Source organism: Myiozetetes cayanensis, unplaced genomic scaffold, assembly GCF_022539395.1.
Source record: "Myiozetetes cayanensis isolate MyiCay16 unplaced genomic scaffold, myiCay2020 scf10, whole genome shotgun sequence".
Lineage (NCBI taxonomy): Eukaryota > Metazoa > Chordata > Aves > Passeriformes > Tyrannidae > Myiozetetes > Myiozetetes cayanensis.
Window position 1 is genome coordinate 17,682,780 of NW_026086605.1, and position 25,939 is coordinate 17,708,718.

General features: G+C 40.6%; 2 protein-coding genes across 2 annotated transcripts; one reads left to right on the top strand and one right to left on the bottom strand.

Annotated features, from left to right (window-relative positions):
• The first annotated feature begins 334 nt into the window (after positions 1-334).
• On the top strand, positions 335-12,428 carry ANKRD22 (ankyrin repeat domain 22). The gene is made up of 6 exons (XM_050334692.1): positions 335-643; positions 6,360-6,551; positions 8,364-8,471; positions 8,798-8,875; positions 9,737-9,835; positions 10,581-12,428. The coding sequence occupies exons 1-6, from the start codon at positions 623-625 to the stop codon at positions 10,656-10,658; spliced, it is 576 nt and encodes a 191-aa protein (XP_050190649.1). The 5' UTR covers positions 335-622; the 3' UTR covers positions 10,659-12,428.
• Positions 12,429-12,492: 64 nt separating this feature from the next.
• LOC126650166 (lysosomal acid lipase/cholesteryl ester hydrolase-like) lies at positions 12,493-25,666 on the bottom strand. The gene is made up of 10 exons (XM_050334660.1): positions 25,616-25,666; positions 21,956-22,094; positions 20,535-20,649; positions 19,320-19,518; positions 18,601-18,710; positions 16,950-17,086; positions 16,227-16,367; positions 14,699-14,770; positions 13,694-13,762; positions 12,493-12,942 (listed from the first exon to the last, which is right to left on the bottom strand). The coding sequence occupies exons 2-10, from the start codon at positions 22,085-22,087 to the stop codon at positions 12,709-12,711; spliced, it is 1,209 nt and encodes a 402-aa protein (XP_050190617.1). The 5' UTR covers positions 22,088-22,094; positions 25,616-25,666; the 3' UTR covers positions 12,493-12,708.
• Positions 25,667-25,939: the final 273 nt, after the last annotated feature.

The window sequence follows — 25,939 nt, forward strand, 5'->3', positions numbered from 1 at the left end:
GAGAAGACTGAGCAAAAGGTGATGAAAGCAGACGGCCTGTGTAATTAGAGACTGTGGATAATTATACTGGGAGTTCTCATTAAAGGCGTGGGATTTAGTTGCTTCCCTTTTCGTGACAGGAATCTTGAACTGTTCTTGCAGGGCGTTTGCAATATATTTCAGTCAGAAGTAGCCTGGGTGGCACACTAGCTACCACTTGTAGTTACTTATTTTAAGTTTTAGATTTCATGCTTTTTGTTCTTTTCCCCCATCCACTTTTTCACTTGTGAAACTTTCTTCCTCTCTCTCTCCCTCCTCCTCTCCTGGACCTGTTTTGCTACTTTCCTTTTTAGGTAACTGAAGGATGTTATTGCAAAAATGACAAAGGAAAATGCTTCTGTGTTGTAACTTGTTCTGTCAGTCTTCTGAAAGCTGCTGTTCTCATGTTCACCTCCCTGGGCTGGGTTTCTGAAGACAATTGTTTTATACTAGCAAGTAGAAAGCACTGAAAGGAAATGTAGCTTAAGAAAGAGCGATACTTTTAAGTTAAATATTAACCAGATTCAAACAAGCTCAAGCGCATTTCGAGTGTGGTTGACTTGGGCGGTTGAACAAGAAGGAACTCAAGCAGTGAAGAATAGGCATGGGGATACTCTATTCAGAGGTATGTGACCATTTTTTGCACAGTAACTGAAGCTATTGAAGGTGTGGGTATTCACTGGGTTTGGTTTGTTCCCTTCGCAGCCCCCCATAAACAGGCTTGTACAGATCTGGAACATTTTTCCCTTTGGAAATGTTTTCCTTTGGCTATTGTGAGTTGTCAGAAGTATTTTTTTGTAGGAGCAAAGGAAATGCAATAACTAGTGTAACTACTGTGACTGCACAAAATATGTGTTCAACATTTTAGTATTTTCCTAGACTTTAGCATAAATACTACTGAAACATATTGTTTTATAAACTTCCCATTTGTACACAAGGGAAAAATTTAGGATTTTGGTCCTTTTGATTACGAATAGAGTGTGTTGCATGGCTGTTTCTTTTTCTGGAGATAGCATCGCATTGCTCTTCCTTTAAAAGGTTACATTTCTGTGCTGAAAGACACTCTTTTGTTTTTAAAAAGCCATTCACTGAAATCAAATATCTTCTCCTCTTTCAGTATTGCAAGGACCTTGAATCTGTGCATTCATAAGGTGATTGGTGAATAGACTGTATCTTATTCTGAAACGATTTTTTACCTCTCTCCAGATCTACTATTCTGAGATAGTATTGCACAGGAAACCAGTGTCATCTAGCTTAATTAAATGGGTGTTTAAAGAATGTTCAAATGCTGTCCATATTTTCTATGCTTATTAGTAAATATTCTCATATACATTAGTATTCTTCCTTTAAAAATTTTGAGATACAGTTTTCTGGGTAAAGTATGGTTCATTTCTACAGGACAGAAATCTAGAGAAGTAAAAATAAGACAGAGTAAGTCGCCTTTTCTGAGGAGAATGCATTGGATATTAGGGCATTTCTCAGCATCCTAAACATAATTTAGACTTTCCTGTTTAGTTCACGATGTGCCTTTGAATTAATTTTAATACACAGGAAGAGGTTATGGATTGGTTCAGAATATTTGGCATTGCAACATGTCTCCTTTTTATCTAAGTGACTGCAAATTGTTGATGTCATTTAGGCAATCCCCGGCCGTTCTCAAAGGAGGAAGCAATTATAAACCGAAATTGCTCTCATAATTGCAAGACAGGCTTTACCTTCACCTGCTCTACTGGCTGAATGCTTTGTCCTTCATACTGTGCCTTTAACCTTTATTTCATGTGTGGTAGAACTTGCTAAATAGCTTGAGGTTTATCACTAGCTCAGCAAAGCTAAGCAGAGAGAGATACAAGAAACCCTGAAAACAAGCAGAGAAATTCAGATGTGGCAGTTCATCTGAGCATGAGTAAACTACCAATCACATGTCCCACAGTAAATTTAAAAAATAAATAAATAAATAAATAAAATCAAAGAACATGCTCTGCAGTTGAATTTTTTGACAGTGAAAGTTTTATTGCTATTCTTGCACTCCTTCTTTGGTTATCTCGTATTGAGTGATTTCAGCCATGAAAACCCTTGTCTGTCCTATGAGTACTTCTCACCTTTCCTGAAGCCTTAGGTAGATACGGAACAATTAAATCCTGGTTTGTAGGGCTTGCAGAAGAAGAAAGAGAGATTTTAAGCACTCAATCATTGGCATATGTAATCATCAAACTCCACTCTCCAGTGTCTGTTCTTTGCTTTTTTCAGTTGGGCAGGCTGTTCTCTAGGTCATGGTTAGCCTTGATGCTATGCTAGGGAAAAGGCACAACTGGTCAGGGTGGAAGGAGTTTGGTGTTGTGATTTTCCGTCTTCGTCCCTTCCATCATGTTTTGTGCAGCATTGCAGTGTCAGGCTCATCTTATGTATCTTGTCTGACTGTTGAGTGGTGCTGCAGATGTGTGATTAGGAGCAGAGGTGAAGGACTTTGCTGCCAGATGCCTCAAAGAGGCACTCTCTTCCTCTTTGCCTAAGCTGGAAATCTTGATCCTACTCCCCCTCCCTTCACACCTGAGCTCCTGTTTCTATTGGGTGCAGTGTTTGTTGTGCCTGTGCCAGGTCTGCCCTGCTACGCTATGGAGGTGGGCCAGGTCTGTTGTGAGTTCTCTGGGGCGGTCAGGACATGGGGATTTATAAATAACGTGGTATAGGCAAGAGTAGCCACTCTGTGTCTTGGACTGCAAACCTCTCCAGAAGCTGAGAACTCAGTTCCCACTGATGCTTTCTTCGGAGTTTTTTGCTGTGGGAGCACTGGCCCTTGTTTCTCACACATCCCTAAAGGAGATGTCATAGACATTATATCTGTGCTCCAGTTGCCAGTGCATCTCTAACAAGGGAAGCTGCAGGGATTCCTGGCTATCCTCCACTGCCATCAGATTTCTGCTCTCGTACTCCTGCTCCACTCTGCAACTGAGCCCAAGTCTGAGGTGTGAACTTTGGATTCTTTGGATATGGCTTCCACCTTGCACATGAAGCCCAGTTATTCTGAGTATGTATTCCACAGGTTTATTTCCCCCTTGTGTATGATGGGTGGATAACGATAATGTACAAATCTGAAGCTGGTTGTTAAGCTGTACCACTGCTGAGGCAGTCTTCTAACACTCTAGATAACTGAGTGAAGTTTTGCAGTCTTTTATCCTCCAAACTTTTCTGTAGACTTAAAGGAAATATGTTTTCTTGGGTTTTGGATGGAATCTACTGCTTGTGCCTTGCATTGTTATAACTCCATAACTGGCCGCTGTGCTGATCTTCCAGCTAGGTGCTGTCTAACTGTCTGTTTGTCAGAAACTCTTTTAGTCTTGTAAGCAAAGTTTGGAGAATTGTTTAAAACAGTCTTAAGCACAGTTAGTCCTCCTTTAGATAAGACTGCCAGAGTGGCAACCCAAAAAGGCAAAAGAGTGATTTGTGGCAGAGACTTCACAACCACAGAAATCCTGTCACATGCTCAAGTTCTGGCCTGGAGTCAGTCAGGTTTTGTGTCCATTCTGCTGCTACTGAAAGCCTGTTTTGTTATTTTACTCTGCAGATTAATAGAAATCTCTTTATAGTTTTCATGCTAAATTTCTTGGCCAGCGTTACCACCTTTTTTACCTTGTTCCTTGAAATTAATTGGCTCTCCTTTAACACTTACCCTTTAATTTATTTTGGAAGACCTACAACCTTATCTCTCCCCTGCTCAGCTAAGCAAATCAATGTTTCTTCAGGCTCTTCGTATTCCTCAGTTGCAGAGATGTTTCATGATCCTGCCATAGTCTGATATCATTTTTGGACACAGGTGACAAGAACTGTACTCACTATCCCAGTTAAGTGCCTTCTATAACAACTCTCTTTCTGTGAGAGAGACTGCCTAATACAGCATTTGCCACTGGTTGCTGTTGCTGTTGCCTTTCTTAGACAGGTGACTGATTGCCACTTATTTGTAATTTATTACAAGTTTATTACAATGACACTTATTTGTGTTCCTTCCTAACACATTTTCTGAATCTCTATTGTTACTGATATCTATATAATGAACTTACAGTTGTTTGTATTGCTTTGTTCCCTTACTTAAATATTCTGCTACTATGTTTGTCCTTCCAGTCATGGAGCTGTGTTTGCCAGTTTGGGAGGTATACTACAAGTTTGATCCATTGGACTTTTCACCTTTTTTTTACTAAAAGAGGCACTTTTTAGAATATAAACTAGCAGAGTGGGCCTCAAAAAATCCCATAAAACCAGGAAAAAAGTTTGACTTTTTTTTTTCTTTAAACATAAACAGAACATATTAATGCAGGAAAGAATAATTTCTACAAAGAACCGCCACTGCAGTGGAATAACAATAAGTTAAAAAATGCTTCAAGTACATCAGTTACCAATGTATTAGCTCTAGGAATGGATGAGAATTGCTTCCTTACATTCTCTGTGCCCTGCATGTTTTCTGAGAACAGTAGGTTTCAGTAGGTAAAATAGCATGCATGAGTCATATGTGCTGGTCTCTGTGCATGACTTCAGTCCTAAATAATGTGCTCTCCTAGGGAGTGGTATGTGCTCCATCATTATTCATGGCTCTAGAACTGAGTTCAACAGTAGTGTAAGGTTTAGAAAAAGATCCCATGGGTCAGTGAGAGTATCAGTCAGAAATGCCTTGGGTTTAATGGCCTAGCAAGTAAAAGTCTTTGAGGCAGTACAGAAAGAAAGCAAAAAAGCACATCATCTGCTGACATGAGCTGCTGAACTAGCAAGTATCATTCTAGGATTTATTCTAGGAGAGAATAAAACTGTATGGTAAATGACTGCAATTTGAGGAGGTGTTCAACCAAACAGCAAATCTTCTGCATCTTTAAATAAACAAAGCAATAGCTAAAAGCAAGAATAGAGGGGAAATCAGAGGTGCAGACAGACTCCACTTATCTTCTCTTTCCTGGACCTGAAGATACAGTACTAGACACTGACAGAGCAAACTGATTGTTTAGACTGCACCTGTGTGCAGGTCACACCAAAAGGGATTTAAAGGAAGGTTTTCTCCTTAAAACCATTAAAACAGTTCTGATTCTGATGGAGTGCAAAATGGCAAATGGTATATGTAGGCTTTTATAAGAATACAGACAGATGTGCAAATTTACAATATCACATGTATTTGTTGTAGATATTTGTCTGAAATAATAAAAACAAAACAAAAAGTGGTAAAAAGTCTGGTAAACATGTAAATATGTTCTTAGGAAACAAATCACTTCTCTTATGCAGCTGTCCAGAAGCAGTAATGATGCTGGAGGTAAACTTGTGTTGTAGATCAAAGTTTGCTGAAGTGAAAGTATAAATAAGAAGAATAATTTTAATATGGGGGGAAGAGTATGGAGGCAGGGAAGTAACTGCAGGCAGAGTGAGGCAACAGCTTGGAGTTCAGGGCCAGATCTTTTTCATGTAGTGTATTTAGGATGTGAAAAAAGGAGAATGGAAAGGAAAAACTGCAGACAGTATTTAAAGAAAATTACTGTTTTGTAAAATGTTGAATAAAATGCTTAGTATCAAAGACAGAAGAAAAGAAAATTACCTCTTTTTGACTGAGAACTCAAATGCTACCAGTCTGCCCTACCTCTCACTGCTACTTTCTGCCTACATTAGGCTGTTAGAAACTTGTATTACTCTTGCCATTCTCAGCCTCTCCTTAGTCTGAATTCGTGCTGCTGGAGAGGGAAAGAATGCAGTTTAGGTCAAGGATGTGTAGAAATACCAAGCAAAAGTTGAGCAGCAAGCAGTTCTCCAAAACCAAGCAGGATCTGAGTTGTGGGCATACAAACATATATATTTTAGGTAAAAAGTTTAGCTTCAAGCTTGAAAAGAAACATTGGGGTGGGTTGTTTTCTCAGCTTTCACATGAAGTGTGGTTCTCTTATGAGATCTGATGAGTCAGGAGTGGTACCTTCTGTTCAGCAGTGCTCAGCCAACGGGAAAGCCTGTTGTAAACTCAGAGAGAACTTGGGCTTGTCTTTGCTTATTGCTCAATACAGTGACCAGGTCCTATGAGATCAGAAGCCGTTTTTTTAAGGCTGCAAATAAACCATATTTATTTTTTGGATTATAGAAATAACATCTAAAATTAACAGAAAACTCATTCCACTGTGCAAAGGCCGTGACTTCTGGGGCTGAGGGCTGAGCTGCTGTGTGGCAGCTGCAGGAGTGTCTCCTACCACCATCTTCTGGAAGTCACCAAGAACTACAACCTTTGTCAATTATTTTGGGATGTGCAAGTAGTAAGATGTGCAAGTAAGGGAAGTATGGATGTCTTAATGAAACAGACACTGATGAATATTATCTTCTCCCTTCAGCCCATTTGTCAAGCAGCTTATAACAACGATTTCAATAAAGTTCAGTTCCTTTTGGAGCGCAACTGCAACTATCTGAACATCCAGGACAGCTTCAGTGGAGACACCCCCTTAATTTGTGCATGTAAAAAGGGAAACAACAGGATAGTTAGCTATCTTCTAAGAAGACACGCTGATGTCAACATCAGAAACAAGGTAAGTGGACACTGACTCCTTTGCAACAACTGTTTTTTCAGATTCTTGGAGCGCCAGTGGGCACACTGGCAAGCACAGTCAAACCTGAAGTTTGTTTCCTACTGAGGCATAAGTATAAGCTCCCAAATTATAATTCAGTAAACCTATATGTTTCTGTTTGTCTCCTCATTTCTTTTGCTAACTTGTTAATGTACACAAGATAATAAACACTGCAAACCTGAATTTGTCTCTGTGTTCATGTTCCTCATTTAGGTAACACTGCATGCCATCCCCAGTCCCCAGTAGGTTCTGCCTGCTGACCCATGCAGCACTCCACATTCATTTTGCCCTCCACCTTGTGTCTGTCTTTTCTGTAGTCTTTTTTCCTCTGCCTTCTTCTTCACCCTGGTTCAAAGGAAGGTCTGAACAAGAGCCTGATGATCTTTCACAAATATGTCCCCGAGGAGAGACTGACTCTATAAAAACCTTCCTTATTTCCTCTGCAGACCTGCAGTTTGTCATGGTACAGAGCAGTAGCATCCTAGGGGGCAAGGAGAGAAGCCTTCTCTGTCTTCCTACTCTGTTCCCTAATTTAGGAAACCTACCTTCCTTGCTGCTGTTGTTTAACCCCAGCCAACAACTAAGTACCATGCCTAATATGATGAGAAAGTGTGTTTTTGTGATAAATTTTCTGGTAGGTTACAAATAAAAGATGAGTGTTCTGGCTTCATTAATAATTTATTATTATGATGTTAAGGGTGATAAACAGCCAGGAAAAACTCCACAGCATTGTCAGCTGTTTATATCATCTCATACAAGGCAATGTTTATCAGTGTTCCTACACATTTGTGGGTTATCTCACATATCTGGTTTCCATTGCATTTTTTCATTTCATAGAAGGGCAGCAAATGTTCATGAGGCCAGTGGAATATTCTATCCCACCTATTCTTCTTGATGCAGAAAGCTCTCCTTCTTACCTCAAAGTCCCTTTTAAAGGGTTCAGTGTTTTGCACTAAGATAATTTTAATTTCACTGGTAGCCATTTGCTAGCCATGCCTGGTGTGCCTGGTGTTCTTAAATGCCTCCCTGCTTCACCTTCACAGATGGAATAAGGCCCTTGGGCACAGAGCTTAACTATGGTGCTCAAAACTGAGAACGAGGAGCAGCAGGTATCACAGAAGGGCTTCTCTGCTTACTTTGGGCCCCTGTGTAACACCATAACCTAGTCTGTCAAATTCAGATTTGACACTCTGAAAGGAGTTTAACACTTTAGCTCAAAACTTTGTAGCCCTGCCTGTTAGTTGCTTTGGTACATTCAGTATTCAAAGTTTCTTTAAACTCTGTTCTTACTAGGAATCTGCAGTGGTTATTGCTACTTGCCTGTGTTTCTCCGATGTCCCAGAGGAGACGTCCTAAAGTCTCATATATCCTTGCTTCTGTAACCAGCACCTCTGTAAGAAGAAGAGCTGTGGGGTTTCTTCCTGCTAATTGAACTTGCTGGGTGGTGGTAGTACCCATGAGGTGTTCACTCTGTCCTTTGAGTCTCTGCAGCCACGTCCAAATGTGCAGACATACACATGGAATTCTTTGGATCCCACATCCTCCTTGCACGTGCAGTTCAATTTTCATGTCCCTATATGTGTTAAAGACACTTCAACTTGAAGGAAGCAAAATGCAAAATGTGTCTGTTTCTGCTTGAAAATCAGAGGAATATTTCCAGTAGATAGTCTAAAAGAAAGCTTGTGAAATTTAAAATGGTCTGCCCTTGTCAATATTAAACAAATAAAGTCTGATCACTGAATCTGGTATTAATCAGAGTTATTTTGTGTTTAGAAGGACCGCACTTGCCTGCATTATGCTGTGAGAAAACGGTTTACCTTCCTTGACTATGTGCTCATCATAATCCTCATGCCAGTTATGCTTATTGGATATCTTCTCATGGTGAGTCTGGATGAAAGCAGGAAAAACACTGTATCTTCCCCTTTCCCTTTATGACATTTTTCATGGCAGTATTTCAGTCTAGGAACCTGTATAGTACACAGGACTGCTTTCACAAAGCACAGACTAGATAAATAAAACAGAAGAAGCAGGGATTTTGCTGTGAATATAGCTGGTGTAGGAACAGAATTGTAGCACTGCATTGGCCTGGTATTTGCAGAAGACTCTTTTCTTTTGGGAAAAAACCCTACAGTATTTACCCCAATTTACTTAGCACTATATAGAGATGATCTGTCTTACTGTGTTACTCTTTCTCTTGCATCAAACAGGTCTCAAAGACTAAACAGAATGAAAACCTGATCAAGATGTTGCTCAGAGCTGGAGCTGATGTGAATGCTACAGACTCTGTAAGTGGATTTATAAAAATGTAAATGTGGTTTGCATGCATGCAACAATTCTAAAAACAGACTAGAATCTTCTAGCAACATAGTTCTGCTTTCAGAGTGCAATCAGGGACTGAACCGACTGTGATGTATCAGGAGCATTCAGTGTTTCCCCTTGACATTTAGGCAGCAGTTTTTCAATGTACTAGTGTACACAGAAATAATCCCGACTGATCAAATAATTCTTTCCTTTGAACAATGCCCTCACAAGAGAATCCAGGTAAGCTGGGCTGAGATACTTATGTATTAAATACCTGTTCCTATGAAGATTCTACTGACATAAGGGTCTCAGTTTATCAGCATTTATTAGTTGGACTGGAGCATATTTTGGGGCAAAGCTCATGCCACAGGGCTACACCCTGTGTCTACTCTTGGTCATCAGAGTGGGCTGATCTGCCACAGACAGAGTCCTCTATCCACCAGCCTACTTGGGTGTGGTAAAGACCTCCTCTACTCTAAGACAGAAAAGAATGCCCAATTTTATCAGCAACCAAATTCTAAAATACTGAAGTGTGAGCAAACAGTATTGTAGGGATCAATACCATGGAATCCTCTGAAATTAGTAAAGAAATATTGGCTTCCTGGTGAAGGTATCAGACTTGTTTTAGCAGCTGCATTCTGTGGAAGGAATGATAATTTTTTTTTTTTGTTCCTGTTGCTCTTATGATAATGTATTTTTTTACTGTGTAGTGTGTTGTGGTAGAAAATGATATGTGTGTTTTGCATCCAACTGTAAAGAGGAAACTGATGAGGCTGCACGTACTTGCTTAAGGTCTACTAAAGAATTCATAGAACTAAAATTCATCTGCTTCTGTCTCCTTTCAGTCTGGTAGCACAGCCCTTCACTATGCTTGTGAAATGAAAAACCAGGAAATTATTCCTCTACTGCTTGAAGCTCACGCAGAAACTTCTGTAAAGAATCAGGTAAGAAGGTGAAATTGGTAACTGTATCTCCTTATCGTGAGGGTGAACGAGTATGTTGTCTTAGCTGGTGTGTGCAGCAGTTTAAAGAAAAGGTTCCTGCTCAGCTTCCTGGCAGTGGAATTGTTTCCTGTTTGGTATAAAACATTTGCTCCATTGCCTTTGTTGGCAAGAGGAACTTTAAAGTACAAATCCTTCACTGCTGGATTTCTACCAGTAAACACTGCCCCTATGTCCCCTGGTTTGGCACATCTCTTAGCTGTCTTTGTGGTACCTCTTTCTTGACTCAGAGCTGCTCTACAGTTCTGTTCCTAAGAAGCAGGCTACGGGGGAGTGATAAGAGCCTTCTTAGGTGCTTTTCATGCTGTTGTACACCATTATTCTGAGAGAGGCTAAGTCAAGCTGCTCCTGTCACCAGAATAGCTCAAATGTTGCCCAAATCAATATTGACCTGGGAGTATCTGCATTACTGAGTTGAGGTGAGCAATGTATTACCCATGTTGCTCTTGAATCCAAATCTTAGCTGTGCTCTGCACTTTTGGATATGAGTCCCAGGAAACAGTGGAATGGCTGGTTGTCTTTAAAGTAGTATTAGACCCAGCAAGTTTTGAAACCTTTGTTTTAGAGCATGGAGGTGACAGGGGAACTTACACAGGAGAGCACTGCATCTGGGTGACAAATTCAGGAAAGCTCCTTGTACTTGACCGATATCTATCATATTGTAATGTATTTCATCTGTTTCTTTCAGGATGGGGAGACTCCCTTAGATATAGCAAGAAGATTGCAGTTCCACAACATTGAAAGCATGCTAAGAAAAGCTTCCTAGTCGTCAAGGACTCTCACAGATGCAGAAAATTACCTCATCTGACATAGCAGCAAATGTCCAACAGAGGGTGAAGGCTGTTACTTGATAAAGACTTGGTCCACATTCACCCATTCCTTGCTGTAGACTTTGACAACTTTGTGTGAGACTTGTCAATACCCCCCATGTGTGGGGTGAAAGGAGGTGATTTTACTGAGCCATGAATGATTACAACAGTGGTCAAAATATTACCATTCCCATCTCCTTCATCAGTTTTATTACTTCTGCAGTCTGTGGATTTTGAAAGCTATCTACAAAATATCTGGAAGCCTAAACATTGCATATGATGGTTGGCAGCCAATGAAAAAATAAAATATCCTTTAGAGTGCACATTACTTCTTCTTTAGGGGAAATAAACAATATGCTACAGCAGTTATATAAAGTCTGGTACCCTTCCTCTTAGTATTTCTCTTCCCACAATGGGAGTGACTGGGACAATGGGTCTCTCAGTTGAGCACTTTTACCTTCCATCCTTCCTACAAGTTTCACACACCTTAATTCTCACTATGTTGCTACAAGGGTAGGAGTATCTTCTTTCTCTCTCTTTTTTTTTTTTTTCATATAAGACACAGCATTAAGAATGCATTAAGAAATATGATGAAATGAAAGTATGTTTGGCACAGTAGAGAAACAGGTCTCTTGACTACCTTTCCAATATAAACAGTGTACTAAAGAAAAGAAAACCAATAAATGAAATGCTGTTGATGAGAACCAGATGTATCCTTCCCATGGGACTGGACAGGATAGCATGCTTTTCAGAGTGGTGCATGCAGCAGGGGATAATACCAATAATAATAATAATAATATATTAATGAATCTTCTCTTGCATAGGTGAAAGCAGAAAAAACCTGCATTTAATACATAAGCAATGTATTAAAGTGTCCTGCTGCTTTGTGATTTAATAATGCAGCAATAAAAGGGAGTCTCCTTTGAATGCTGCTGTACCTTGCCTTCTTGGTCTAATAGATCTTTATTTTTGTTGACAATTTCAGCCTTTTCCTGTAAGCTGTCAGAAGTGCAGTAGATAGATGCCATGATTAGCATTGCTAATGGTGCTACACTAGGTGCATGGACAAGCAAATGTATTTTTCCTGTGTTGAAGAAGACAGATATTTTTCAGTGTAACTGTTCTATTGGATGCCAACTCCAACTGCAAAGGGTCTTGGTTGGGCAATATGAGTTTGAGGCTGCAGCCAGAAACACCCTACAAAACCAAGCTCCTTGTTTGAGCCTGTAATAATGAACACTTTATGTGTAATCTAGGGACAGACACTCTTACCTGCCAGATCAGCTTGTATGTGAGTGTATGTGAGGCACTTCCACAGATAATGAAGATGCCATCTCTTAAGGCTAATGGCTGGAAAGGAAAAACAACTGACTGCTTTCCCATGTTCTAGAACCTGCTTGAAGGAAGAATGGACAAGACACAGAGCTGTCTAAAAGTTGAAGCTGTGCCAATTAATTCATGGGTTGGAACCTGTATTGCACGGAGTGCACCTTGCCAGATGGGTCTGCATTTCCCTATTCCTCAGCTGCCATCCATGGTCTTCAAAACTGAGGGGTTTAGAGTGTGTGAGCAAAAATTTGTGTGCTTTGTAGGCATGGAGGGCAGAGGAATACTTCTATGCCTTTTTCTTAGGCTGAATCCCTTGATATTTGGTAGACATCTATTGTCTGCTCAGTTTCTTGTCTTTGAAGATCTCTTGGTTGTGTTGATACTGAAAGCTACTGTGAGGAGGGAAAATAATAATAATAATAATAATAAAAAAGCCAAGTTCTCTGTCAAGGGTGTAAATAATTTAATGTAAACAAAGGTGCTCATTTCAACAGAGAAATGATCAAATCACACTTTTGGGTCTCCATAGGAAGACACAAATTGGGCATGGAAATGCCTCAATGTGGTACATAAGATATACATGAGAAAAACAGAATTTAAGCTTAGGCAAATCAGTCTCATAGAAATAAAAGCTGTTCAAATTAAGTAAATGCTCAAATATATTCCCATTTTCAGCTTTCATTCATATTTTTTTAGTAGTTCAATGATTTTCATATACATTTTCTCAGTTGCATCAAGGCCCCAGATGAAATCAAGGTGTCCCCATGTAGGAAAATGCTCATGATAAATGAGATTACTAATCTGAGAAAGTAACCTTGCCATGTCTTTTGGATCTGCAAAGGTGTCGTCCCCTCCGCTCCAAACAGCAATTGGTATAGTTATCTTCTCTATGTTGTACACAGGAGGAGCAGTCTGTAAGAAAGGGAGAAGGCTGAGTAAACGCTGTTGTATCAGCAGTTACAGTTAGAGAAAGGATTCTGTGCAAGCATCTCTCTTTCTCTTTGCCTGTATTCCCTGTATTCAGAGAAGATTTATAAGTTTTGTTGGGGCATGGAGTGCAATTGTTTATTTTAGTTTTCATGCTTGGAACTTAAATGACAAGGAAATAATTTGGCCATTTATAATTTCGATCTAGAAAATTTCTGAGACAGTATGTGAGAGAGAAGTGGACTGATTATATCTCTGGAGTCTTTCTGTCTGTGGAAAGCAGACAGCACAGGACACTGCAAGTCTAATGTGCTGGTTAAAAGTGAAATGATTGTCAGTCCATTGGGGAGATCACTATATGAGATTCATTTCCTCACTTAATTGAAAGGTAGACCCTGAAGATTTTGGGGGAAATGAAGAGCACTGTACCCATCCAGTCCCAGAACTTGAGTGTGGCTCTTTGCCTTTTGAGAATGACATTTAAGTTGGTATGTCATTGGATACATCCCTGCATCAGTAGGGGAGGCAAAATGAACTTCTCTTAGCTGTCTGCAAGGATCTGTCCATGCCATGTCTGTGAATAGACTTTTATACTTATGTGAGTGATTCAGTTGAAACATTACCTGAGACCCCTCTCTCCCTTGGTAGCATTCACATGTGCTAAAATTTGAATTTTTCTATTCTTAGTTTTACCAGGACCCAAGAATGAGTTCTCAAGGAAACCATATTGCCTTACCTGGTTGTATTTCTTCATGTTTTCCTTAGAGCCATAGTTGTAAGCTTGAAATTGGTCTGTATGTGCTAACTGTTAAAAGAACAGACAAAAATAAAGTGACAGGAGACCAAGAAGCAGAGTGCAGGGGGCATTTTCCTGCCTATCATTTAAGTCAAGGCTCAGGTAGTGGACTGTGAATTACTTCCTCATGTTTCTCTGGTTGCAGGCTTCCTGGATATTGAGGATAGATGATAGGATAAATGGCTTAATTGCCTTTTCTCTTGCTAATTTTTTATCATGATCCTTATCTTCTACCCTTGTTATGTTTTGTTGCTAAAATTTTGCTTTACTACCTTGGGTAACTAAGGTTGGGGTCTCTGTAATACAGAGTTGGGATAAGTTGTTCTATGGAAAGAGAACCTGAACGTCTATAATGTGTCAGGGCTATCACTAGTCTAATGTAATACCTTGCAGGACTGATAGGTGAAGAGTTAAGTACATATACATGGAATTGTTTGTTTGTTTTGGTGATTTTATTTTTACACTAACATGACAAGTAATTTCATTTGTGAGTGGTTGTATGTAATAAAGGCTGAAAGAAAGCCAGGATCTGTCAATTTAGAAAACTTTTGCCTCAAGGATTTAAGTAGCTGAGTGTGTGCTAGAAATCTGCTTGCAGTATTGTCTTTGCTATTTTATTTTGCTGTATCTGTGTTTGCTTTTATCCACCTGACTTTGTTAGAGGCTGGCAAAATAGACTGTAAAGTCACTAGCTGTCAGTGGTCAGCTATCCATTTCCTGGATAGCTGTATCCTGTGGGACTGACTGCTGGGAGTCATTGTCAAGCCTCTCTTCAAGAGCAAATCTACATTCTAGACTACATTAGTGTGCAGGTGCTCATGGCAGTAGGTGAGAAAGTGTGATGGTCAGTTTCCCAGATCCATAATCTCTGGATTTCCTCGTAGGCTGTTGGTTGCATAAAAAAACCCGCAGTGAGACAGTTTATACATATGTGCACAGTTATACCTGTTGCCAGTGAATAATATTCTGTACTGATGTTCCAGCTGGGGAATGTCCTACGTATGTGTCTATTCGACTCTGAGGAGAAAGCAGAAATTTCATGAAGACAAAGACCCAGTGCTGTGACAGAATAAAAATGCAAAGAAACTGAGCAACAAACATACTGCTGCTGTATTAACCCCCCCATATTAATGGGATATTCTTCAAATATCAGACTTCAAATATCAGAAAACTGAGAAGCAGACTTTAAGAGTATGTATCTGCATGCCCTCTTCAGGAAAGCAGTACATTCCACAAACACAGTACTGCTGTGGGATCCTGTGCTCAGCAAAATTAGGGAAAAACCTTCCAATTCTTTCAAAGTAGACTTCCTATCTCACACCAGAGCCCCATGCATGTGTGCAAGTCTTATGAAGATTTGCTTTTCTCTTCACTTTACTCCTAGTCTTAAAGAAGCCAACTGACAAAACTGATAAGTTTTATTTCTGCTTGTATTTTTTTGTAGTTCCGTTAGGGAGATGTTCCAGCTCTAACTCCCCAGATTCTTCCTCAGCCATGTTATCTTGCCCTGAGGACCGCATGAGTGACTTAACACAACTCAGGAAATATCCTTAATGGTTTAGCTCTGCAATTCAAAAGGGCTGCAATGACTTTAATTTCTTTTGCATTGAACTTTTGATTCTAACTGCTTTCTCATATGTGCTTTTAAAAGTGGTTATAGATGGAAAAAATTGGGCCCCAGTCATTACAGATATTGCAGTAATAAACATTATACAGGCCAGCTTCTGCACTTTGGCCACTGTAAAGGGCATTGACATCACAGTGTCCATATGTTGGCAAGCACACAGAAGACTCTTCTGTCTCTCTTGTCCCCTCTGACTGATGGATTAGTGTTTGTGAATCCCACTGTAGGTGTGCTGCACTCCTCAGCACAGAGTAAGGACTCTGTGTAGCTCTGCACCTTGTAAATTGAGCTGTTGGGTCCAGTTCTAAGGTCAACAAAATGGGAAAATGCCCCTTACAGTTGTTCTTTGGGACCAAGTTTTGGTGCAAGTAGTCTTAGAAGTGGGAGTTAAAAAGTGGCTTTTTCCTGACTTTTAGCTATTCCAGTGTTCAGAGGACCCCAGTGTCCACATGTCAAGGGAAGAAACTGGCAACTGTATTGCCAAGAAGAAATCTGACTCCATCGTTCATTGTCTCTTGTTAAAGAACATCTGTGTGTGACCAAGTTCTGGTTGGCTTAACCCCCAGAGAGGGTACATCTATTGACATATATAATATAGCTTCAGTCACAATTCAGTGCTTTCTTTCTGGAATTGGAATGGGCCTAGTTGTTGGTCCCATCCATCACTACCTCTAGTCATGCTGCTGCTGTTGACGGCACACAATGTCCTGGCATTCCCTCCATCTGCTGAGAACTATGTTGTGGTTTATGTATGTTTATATGCATGACAGTAACTGGATAAGGATAGAGTGTACACGTGTAACTTCCAAAATCACTTTAGTTTGAGTAGGCGTTCTTGTGTATACTTACCGTGTTCAGATTTTTTATGCTTCCTCCAGCTATGTAACAGAGAACGTGGGCACAAAACTTATCCAGGCTTGTACATAACTGTGTCACGGGTCCTTTCAGAAATCCAATCTGGTGAAAGGCTCCTTTGCAGCCTAATACTAACTGAAGGAAAGGAAAAGTGCAACAGGTTTTTTTTCTTCTTACAGAAGCATTTTATGCAGGAAATTGTAGGTAATAGCCTAGCCTCCTAGAGCAGTATTCAAAGAGTGCTGAAAGAGCTTACCCTTATGGTACTCCTTAAAACACTCTCTTCCCCATAGTGCATCATTTATTCTTTCTTTTTCTTATTTCATATTTCGATCCTGGAAGAAGCCATCCTTCTATTCCTAGTGTAGTGACCTCAATGCCTAATAATTTTTGAAGACCCAGGGACTGCCATGGCTGTTATTGCAGTTCTGGTTAATTCCTCCTGCATGAGGCCAGCAAAATATTAGTTAAACTGCAAGAGTTCTACAACAAGACAGTTTCACCAGTCTCCTCCTACTTCACAAGGACCTGTTGCTGAAAGCTCTATATCCTGACTGTTTTCCCTATGGAGTTTGGGAACAGATTTTTCAAGAGCACTCAATTCATTCCAAGCTCAGTGTCAGCAGGTCACTTTTTTGGGAACACTTCATCTCAGGCTGAGTGAACCTCATGAAAGTTAGCCAGGCACTGGGCCTCTTAGAAGGAAAAATGACATACCCTGAGCAGTGGTTCAGGAAGATTTGTTATCTTAACCAGAATGCTTGTAGCATGTGGGCATGTAGTTATTGCACCCAGAGCAAAGAATACTTTCACCCGTTGAGCCAGCTCAGGGTATGTAGAAAATGCTATGAAGCCTGCAAACAGAGAAGAGACAGACTGAGTTCAGACTGAGTTAGTGAAGATATCTTCCACAGATAAATTAAATACATAAACAGTAGGTACTGGAAACAGTTTTGCTGTCTGTCATTCACGTTTGTCTGTGCTGCATGTTTTGCTTAAGGCAAGTGTTGAAGATAAGTCCTGAAACTAATCTTATTTAGGAGGCAAAGTTCATCTGAGGTTTAGAGCATGTCTGGGCATTGCCTTCATCAGAGCAGTTTTTGTAGCAACATGTCAATGAGGTTTTCATGATAACGTTAATTCCCTCTAAAATTCAAAAAACACTCATAAAAAATGAGTTTTTCAGATTATAGTCTCTAAAGGTCTATGCATGTTTATGCTTTCATGAAATTGTAGAAGAATCAGCTGAATACTGGGAGCTTTGAGTGTCTTCAACTGATTGTTTGCATCACCAGCAGTTGAAGAAAGCCTAGACAGTTAGCTTGTTTTACCATGAGGGTCTTTAAATACTCTTATGAGAGGCAAAGAAAGTAAAGGTCTGGAGCTGTGACAATATATGATTTTCCCACATTTCCTTCTGGTTTTTTTCTGGGTTGTTTACACTAATGAACTGGCAGTTGCTCATTTCTAATAAATATCTGTTCATGGATCTTACATATAAACCATAAATATCAAGTGCTTTCAGATGATTTTAGAAGAAAGTTAGGTGTATTCAGAGGCCATGAAATAAATTAATGCTAAGGGCTGGGCCTAAGAGAAAAGAAGCTTTTAATGTTTTTTACTTCTTAATTTTCAGTCTCTGGCACTATGCTTTTAAACAGTAATGTGGCCAGTTATAGCCACTCATGAACTGCACTTTAAATTGTAGGATTGACATTAAGTCACATGACTTAATGTGATGTTGAGGTTATTTTTCCTTGTTTTCTGTTAATTTAAATTATGTATTGTATGTGCTGGTTTATCTTTTCAGTTTTTCCATCCTGTTCACAAGGAACACTGTCACAAAGGAAGTGGTCACAGCACCAATCCTGACAGAGTTCGAGAAGAATTTGGACAATGCTCTCAGGACATGGTGTGATTCTTGGGGCTGGCCTGTGCCAGGCCACAAGCTGGGCTTTGATGACCTTTGTGGGTCCCTTCCAACTCAGGATAATCTATGATTCTATGATTCTATGATTCTATGATTCTAGTTGTATTAATACAAAAGAAGAACTTAATGAGAATTCCTATCGCTGAGAAAAATAGCCAATTAATGCACCTGAAGTACCCAGTAAGTGTTCCCTCCTATGCCTCTAATTATTTAAAAAGTTAAATTATATTTGCATCTGCTATTAGATTTATTTGCTTATTAATAGTAACCAAAATTGGTTTTAGAAAAGTTTTGCATATTTTCCAAATCTCAAGCCAGAAAACCCTCTATGTTTTTCTAGCTGTCTACAAACAAGAAAAACAACAGAATCAGTTGGGAGACCCACTTACCGATCAGATAGGAACATAAATCATTGTGAATAAGTGTCCTTTACATTACCTGCAGTTGTGCCTTCAGAGTGACCAATGTAATAGACATCCTTCTGTCCAGTTTTATTCATGATGAAGTACAGCTCTGCTGGAATATCATATTTACCCATTTCATCGAAGCTAAAGGGAGAAAAACAAAAAGCTTGCAGATAATTCAGCCATCACAATGTGAGTAACTGAATGTCAGTTTTGTTCATTGCACCAAGCTGGACCCATTGAAGGATGAGGTTGCAGGCTGTGTCTGCTTGATTTGGGGAAGTGGGCAGAGGGATGCAGCTGTACAGCCAGGCTGCCTGATGCCTTGGTCTCTCTGTGGAGGAAGTGCCAGTTTTGCCTGACAGCTGCAGCCCTTTGGGGAACTGAATTTAATCAATGCTTTCACCAGCAGAGATTACAAAACACATTTCTTTCTTGGTTGAATTCAACTGTGAGAGATTAGAGATCTCTAGACAGGGCTGCTCAGCCTGTTCTAGCTCAGTTTCTTGCTCTTTCTCTCACATTACTCCTTTTTCCTCAGCATGCCATTTCATTTCCCAGTGTCTGAAATCTTTTCCCCAGCCAATTCTCTCAACTCTGAGTATCAGTGAGCATCCTTCTTCACCTGGTTCTTTACTCTCCTTGGTTGGTGGAGATCCTGTTCTGATGCTGTTTTAGGTAAAAGCCATAAGGCTGAAGCTATCTAGTCCCCTTGGGGTTTCTATGTTGAGTAATTCTCTCTCTGCAGAGTACCTGAACTTCCAGAATTCTTTCTGGCTGGGATTAAGAGTCCTGTGTTTTAAGGACCAAGTGTTCCCTCGGCTGTTTCCCATCCAGACATCATAGCCAGCATCTGCGAGGATGAAGCCCAAGCTGTTGTTGTTCAGGTTAGAAATCCAGTGAGTAGCATCTCCTAGAAAAGCATGCTGTAGGAAGACTACAGGCCTTTGCCCTGAAAAATATTAAAATATTCTTATATTGGAACAGTAATTAACATTGAAGTGCAGATTTCTGCTTTTCAGATGTTTCCTTCTTCCAGAAGCTGCAGGAAAACTGTATTTAGATACTGTTCTGAGAAACCTGGAGTTTTGTTCCATGCAAGCAGGAACCTTTTAATGACATTTCACAGCCATTTTATGACAGGTCTGGCAAATAAAGAATTTACTGAGGAGGCCTGTCCCCACCTCCTCTAGCACTGGAAAGCCAGCTTACAGCCCTTATGCTGAAACCATCTACCCAAAGCTGAAAACTGCTGAAGGCATAATAGTGTATGGAAGACAAACAAAAATTAATCCAAAGAAGCATATCCACCCTTAGTTAACCAACTGAGCAGGGCTGAGAGGCCTTGGTTAGCCTTACTTTGAGAGTCAGGCTGGTCCAAATGGTCTCCAAAGGAGGAGATCCAGTTAGGAGAAGGCATCTGAAATAAATAATTCTATCATTCTAACAAGGAGGACTGAACAAAGTAGTGGTACCCAGGGTACTTCAAATTTCAGCTAGAAATTTTTATTCCATTTAGAAAATGTGATGAAACTGATGCATTTGCTTTTCACTGATGACCTGATTTCTTACCTCCTTCCTTAAGAATATCTCTGGACTTCGAAGCCCAGAAATGAATATTCATATGCCTACCCTCAGAGGCTTTGTTATCAGGCTTCTATTTTATATGTTTATTATTTAGGGTGTTAATGCAAAACCTCCTCAAACCCAGTTTTACCAATCCATCCCCACAGCTCATTTGAGCAAAAAAACCCCCCAAACTAGGATACAACAAAAGTTGTATCTGAAATAAGGACAGAGACAGTGAATGTGCAGACTTCAGATGGATTCAGTGTTCAAACCATGTTTCTGACTAGGTGCTGTTGTGGATGGAAGGGTGTGGTACATGCCATTGCATGTGCCAAGGGGAGGGGACCCAAGTAAGAGTTGGCTTTCAGACCTTCTTTATGTCCTATAACTCTGCCGCACCTGTAATTCCGCTGTTCCTCCCAGCAGGAATTCTGAAAACAGCAAGAATGTATCCATCCTCTGTTGTAACTTCATATTCCTCACTGGGGTACCCATGATATCTGATAATTTCACTCTGTGGAATGCCAAAGGAGAGTTTGTTAACATGCAAGTTGTCCTGTTCTGGAGGGTAACCAAAATGAACAGTATGGATGTGAGATGTACTGTGATGTAGAGCAAGACCCCTGGCCACAAGGACCGTGGCTGATAATAAATATTACAGGTCTTGTAAAAAGATGCAGCACAGTCCTCTCCAGACCTGCTTAGATGGTAGCTGTTTGGTTTTTGGCTCCCTGTTATGGGACAAAGCAGAACTGTACTGAGTGACTAACCTTTTGGGAGATAATTTGTCATGTTTTGCAAGGCTGATACAGATTGTACCTTTCTACAGATTAAATATACAGCCCTATCTGCATAAGACAATGCCAAAAGCTGTGGGGAGGGTCCATAATGAATCCTTTCTTGCCAAATTGTGGTTAGGCAAGCCATGCAGGCAAGGCAAACAAGGTTGGAGACCTTGTCAAAGGAACTCATAAGACCACCTACACCTCATTTTGCATGTACTCTAAGGAAATCTTTGGTGATTCAGGGCAAGCCATCCTGGATTAGTTTGTGTTGTGAGAATCTGCTGTTTGAAGAAGGGGTTCAACTTCTCCTACCTCTGAGCAAACAGGTTGTTATGGAAGGGCAGGCCTTTGCTTCACTTGAGATTAGAAACCAGCCTTTGCCTCCACTGCAAAGGAGTTCTTCTCTGTGGCAGCCCAGACTGTTCAGATAGGAGAATCAAGGTGTCTTCCAGGCTGTTGCTGGAGGGCTCTTTGTCCTCTTGCCAGGTTTGCACTCCTCCCTTTGTGCGGTAGCCCAAAATACCAACATGTGTTGAAAAAGCTGGCTGCAAACATTTGTCATGAGGCATGACACAGCTTCGTGTTTATCATACATCTGTTGGGGTTCACCCTAAACACATGCAGCAAAAGTCTGTTGTTGAGTTTGATAAGGACTGGAGCATTTAATCTGTGTTCTAGCCACAGTCCAGGTCTGAGTCTGGTTACTGGGATCAAAATTCAGTAGCCTAGATGCCCAGTGCTCCTCAGGATGTTCTGGGGAGTTGCCTAGCCTTGAAGCCAAAAGTAGCAGCCAGCATTCTCTATTGCAGTGTTATGTGTCTGCCCTCATGCAATAGTCCCTGGCATATTCAGAGCCAGCCCTCATTTTGAGGGTGACTCTAAGGCAGTGGTTTTGCAAACAGCAGATTGGGAAAATGGGAAATGTAGAAGAGGCCCCTCTTAGCTTCCTGACAAGGACTGTTAGTTACACAACAGTGGTAATAGTACTGGTGGAAAAGCTTTAGAAAGAAAGGGAGAGAAGGTAAACCAACTTACAACGTTCATGAAGCATTCGGGGTTGCGAGTCTTCTTGCACGGGCTTGTGTCTACACTCATGGTGGAGGGTGCTGTGAATCCTGCTGAAGAGGCAATTCCTTGGAAGCAGAGCAACAGGAGGAGGTACCACATCTCAGGGCTGTGTGAAAGAGCACATGCAGGGGTGTGTCTGTTAGGAAGGGAGTGGTGTGGAATTTCACAGGAAGACCCAATTGAGGACTCTCCTGAAGGTTGCTCAAGGTCTGTTTCCAAAGGGCAGAATAAGTATCTGTGTGAGAAGGGGCTGTCTACTGTTCACCCTACTGTTCAACAGGTAGGGTTGCAGAACAGGAGAATAAAACACTTTGGAATACCATGCAAGAATAAGCCTGAGCACTCTGTAGATTCTTAGAGAACTGTGATCGATAGGAAAGGCCAGCTCTTGGTATGAGCCTAGGAGAAGCTTGACAAAGAAGCATGAGTACCTCAGATGACTATCACCCAGCTTGCCTGCTGTTATCTGTCTCCACTCTTCTGCCAGCAGAAAAGGTGAAGAAGTATTGGAGAAGAAAATGGAGAAGAAAGTATTGTTTGTTTCCTGTCTCATCAGGAATGAGGTGAGAGAGGGTCAGGATGGGCTCTCTTTAAACCTGCCCTCTCCTCTTCTGTGATCAAATGTCATTCCTAGGGCTGTCAGTGGTGTGTTGAGGTGAGGGATCAGATAATGAAGCTCATGAAGGGGCCAGAAGTGATTCAAAGCCTCTGTGAGGAGAGGTACTTGGCTTAGGGGAACATACTTGCACTGATGAAAGCTTGTGCTTTCATCACAGGATGATGTGCCCGAAACCAGGTTCAACTTCTCTTTGAAATTAATTCCTCTGAGACTATGAAGCAAAAAAAGGTGGCCATGCATGGTTCCCCGAAATCTCCATGAGTCAGCTCCCAGTCAGCGTTACCTCTTGGCCACCAGCCAAGCAGCCATTACCAGTGAGCAGTGGATCGTAAGACTTACTTTATGTCGCCAAGGGCCTGTCGCCTTTCTGTGTTAGAAATGGCTGCCCACGGTGCAAATCTTGTCTTGGTAATGGGGAGGTGACATCTTGCCCTTTCCTGGGTTGACTGATGGTGCCAGATTAGCTTTTCTGAATAGAAATTGCAGAGTGCAGTTGATCTAGCAACAGTTTATGTCAACTCCACCCACAGTATGAGTAGGCAATATTGCTTCCAGGCTTTAGTCTTTATTTTCCAGAACCCAGGTCAGTGAGAGCAGAACACTGCTATCTGTGACCTTCCCAGACCTTTTTTCAACACAAAATTTTGATTTAAATACACTTTAGGAAAGGAAAAAACAGATTCTGTGATCCAGAAAGTTACTGAGTATGTGATTATGGGCTAAAATTGTTTGGAGAGCAACAGAAGTGCTCACAAGTTGAGTGCTCCTTGACTACAAGAGAGCTGCAGAGGATGGGATTTTTCTTTCTAAAGAACTGTAAAAAAAAGATTATTGCATGAAGCTTAGTATTGTGCTCACACATTCTGCAGAAGCTCTTATACATCTAATTTTTGTTGTATGCTGTGCTTGAATGTGGGAGGAGAGAATGAGGGCTGTGAAGGTAAAAGTAGCAGCCATTCTGCTTGTGTATAAAGACCATAAAGATCAGGCAGGAGACCCAAATGTTTAACAATAGAATCCACGGGACAAAAGGTACACATAATGCAGTGTAAGGCTTCAGCTTATCAAGGTGTCTTGTCAGATTGCCTCACCAGTAATGACTGGGGACATTACTGCTCTTGTGAGCTTGGTTTCCTCAGAAGAGGAGGGCATGCTTCTATGGCCACAGTGTGTTTGTGTTAGTTCACCTTTCTGTCCATCCCATAATTAACTTTTGATGTACTTGTCAAATATCTGCCAAGTTCAGCACTGAGATACAAACCTGTAAGGTAATGGGGTTCACGGGAGCTCCTGAGGACTGTTTGTCAGGGCAGGACTATTCAGCAGGGTTTAGCCTTGCTTGAGAAGAAGCAGACTGAAGGCAGCTCTTGTATGTCCAACAATTAGCAAGAGTGAGCTAGTTAACTTTTCAGTGTCCATGTAGCTTCAAAGTAGCCACAGCATGCATGGTTTGTAGGTGAATTTTGTAGATGTGTCTGTTTTACAGTTTTCATTAGAAAGTTAAGCAGACCCAGGAGACAAGTCTTTCTTAAACCAGGCATTAGACATGGAGAATGTAATTTTCAATGAAGAAGAGAGGTTCTCATGCAGCCACATATTTCTTGAGTCTGCTTCTAGCATAAGTCATCTGCTATGATGAGATATGGTGCTCTATGAAGTTTATTTGTACTTGGAAATGTTCAATACCAAGATCAAGAGAAAATAAGAAAGTATTCCCTGTCAAGTAATGGGGAATATGAACAGGATTTTTGGGAATGAGAGAGGGGTAACCAAGAGACTTTTTAACTCTCTAAATGTCCTTATAGGAAAATATGTCTTGACTTTTTGTGATATTCAGGTTAACATTTAAAATTGACTGAACAAATTTAAAGAAGTTAAATCTCATGAGTCATCAAACAACTGAAATGAGGCAGCATTTGGAAACACCCAAAACTTTAAACTTGGCGTCAAAACACATTCATTTGATTCCCTTTGTATATCAAATACTTCTTAATTTCTGTTGTCAAAACAGAAAGCCTCACAACCACATACTCAGGCAGTGTAACACTCTGTTTTGCTTCCTGCTGTTTTATATTCTGTTCTAGTGGGAGTAAAACATACCTCTCTTTCCCTGCACAGGGAATCTCATTTGGGAAGAAAAAGTTCTGCTCAGCTTGTTTCCAAATCACTACCAAGATTAGTTGTAGCAATGCAGAGACTAAATAGTTCCTCTTGTTAGGGCAAACTTTCCTCAATGCACTCTGTCATGACCTGGCTTAGCTGGCATGGCTCACGGGCTTCCAGGTATTCACCTTTTAAATGAGATACACCAGGCTGAGTACTATCAGTCTTGGCAGGCCACTGCTCCCTTAAGCTTTAGGAATAAAGACAGGAGATGCGAACAGCTGTTTTCACCTGTGAGGTGAAATCACCAAGTAACTACTGGGTATGGTAAACTGTCATAAAAGAACGTGCTTAGATGAAAAATTGATCAGAGAAAGAAATGCCCTTGAAAGATCTTTAGGTACTTTTAAGATTTATTGAAACTAAGATGCAAGCCATTCCGAAATTCATCCTTCTACTCTTGTGCCTTAAGCAGTCTAAAATTTATGTCATAGAAGCTGTAAAGCATGCGCACACCAACCAGAAAAGCAGCTGTGACTAAACACGTATGAGAATATGCTGCCTTACTCATTAACAAAACATACATATGAATTACACGGCAGGAACAGGAGGTCCAGATTACATACACTATTGCGATGCTGGGACATTCATTCCCTTGTTCTCAGACTAAAGAAAACAAGTAGAGAAAAATTAAATAGTTGCTCTTTTTCTTCCTTTTGTGCATGTCAAACTTATTTGCCTTCTAACTTGAGCAAAGAAGCACCTCTGTGCATAGCAATAGGCTTATAAATCAGAAAGACAAAACACTGTCTATTTTTACAACTGCACAAAAGCAAGACAGCATGACTTTGTGGAGACAGGCAACAGAGAAAGAAACCATGAACACATATGTACAAGCAACTTACCTCTGCTTTGACTGCCTTGCTTGTGACTTCTGCCACTGTCCCTGGTCCGTCTCCACTAGCAGACTGATTCACTGGCAGAAACTTGTGCCGATAAAAGGAAGTCAAAACAAAATGAGCACTTCAGGGAAGCAGCTGTGAGTGTCATGAGCTGGCAGCATGTATTGTAGAGCGTGTTTAAGTGCTGATTTGGCAATCCTTCAGAAGTGGGGAAATCTTTGTGATGAAAAAGATCTTCTGGTTTAATTCACAAACCCAAAACGCACTATGGAGCAGGAGAGTTTACAGACTACCTACAAATCAGTGGTTAGGATGTTTAGCTGGGAC

Excerpts from the sequence above, each read along its gene's own strand:
- ANKRD22 (XM_050334692.1), top strand. The coding sequence starts at position 623 with ATGGGGATACTCTATTCAGAG. Across the intron at positions 644-6,359 it reads TGGGGATACTCTATTCAGAG|CCCATTTGTCAAGCAGCTTA; the intron begins GTATGTGACCAT and ends TTCTCCCTTCAG. Across the intron at positions 6,552-8,363 it reads ATGTCAACATCAGAAACAAG|AAGGACCGCACTTGCCTGCA; the intron begins GTAAGTGGACAC and ends TTTTGTGTTTAG.
- LOC126650166 (XM_050334660.1), bottom strand. The coding sequence starts at position 22,087 with ATGTGGTACCTCCTCCTGTTGCTCTGCTTCCAAGGAATTGCCTCTTCA. Across the intron at positions 20,650-21,955 it reads CCGAATGCTTCATGAACGTT|AGTGAAATTATCAGATATCA; the intron begins GTAAGTTGGTTT and ends GGCATTCCACAG. Across the intron at positions 19,519-20,534 it reads GAGGAACAGCGGAATTACAG|GGCAAAGGCCTGTAGTCTTC; the intron begins GTGCGGCAGAGT and ends AATATTTTTCAG.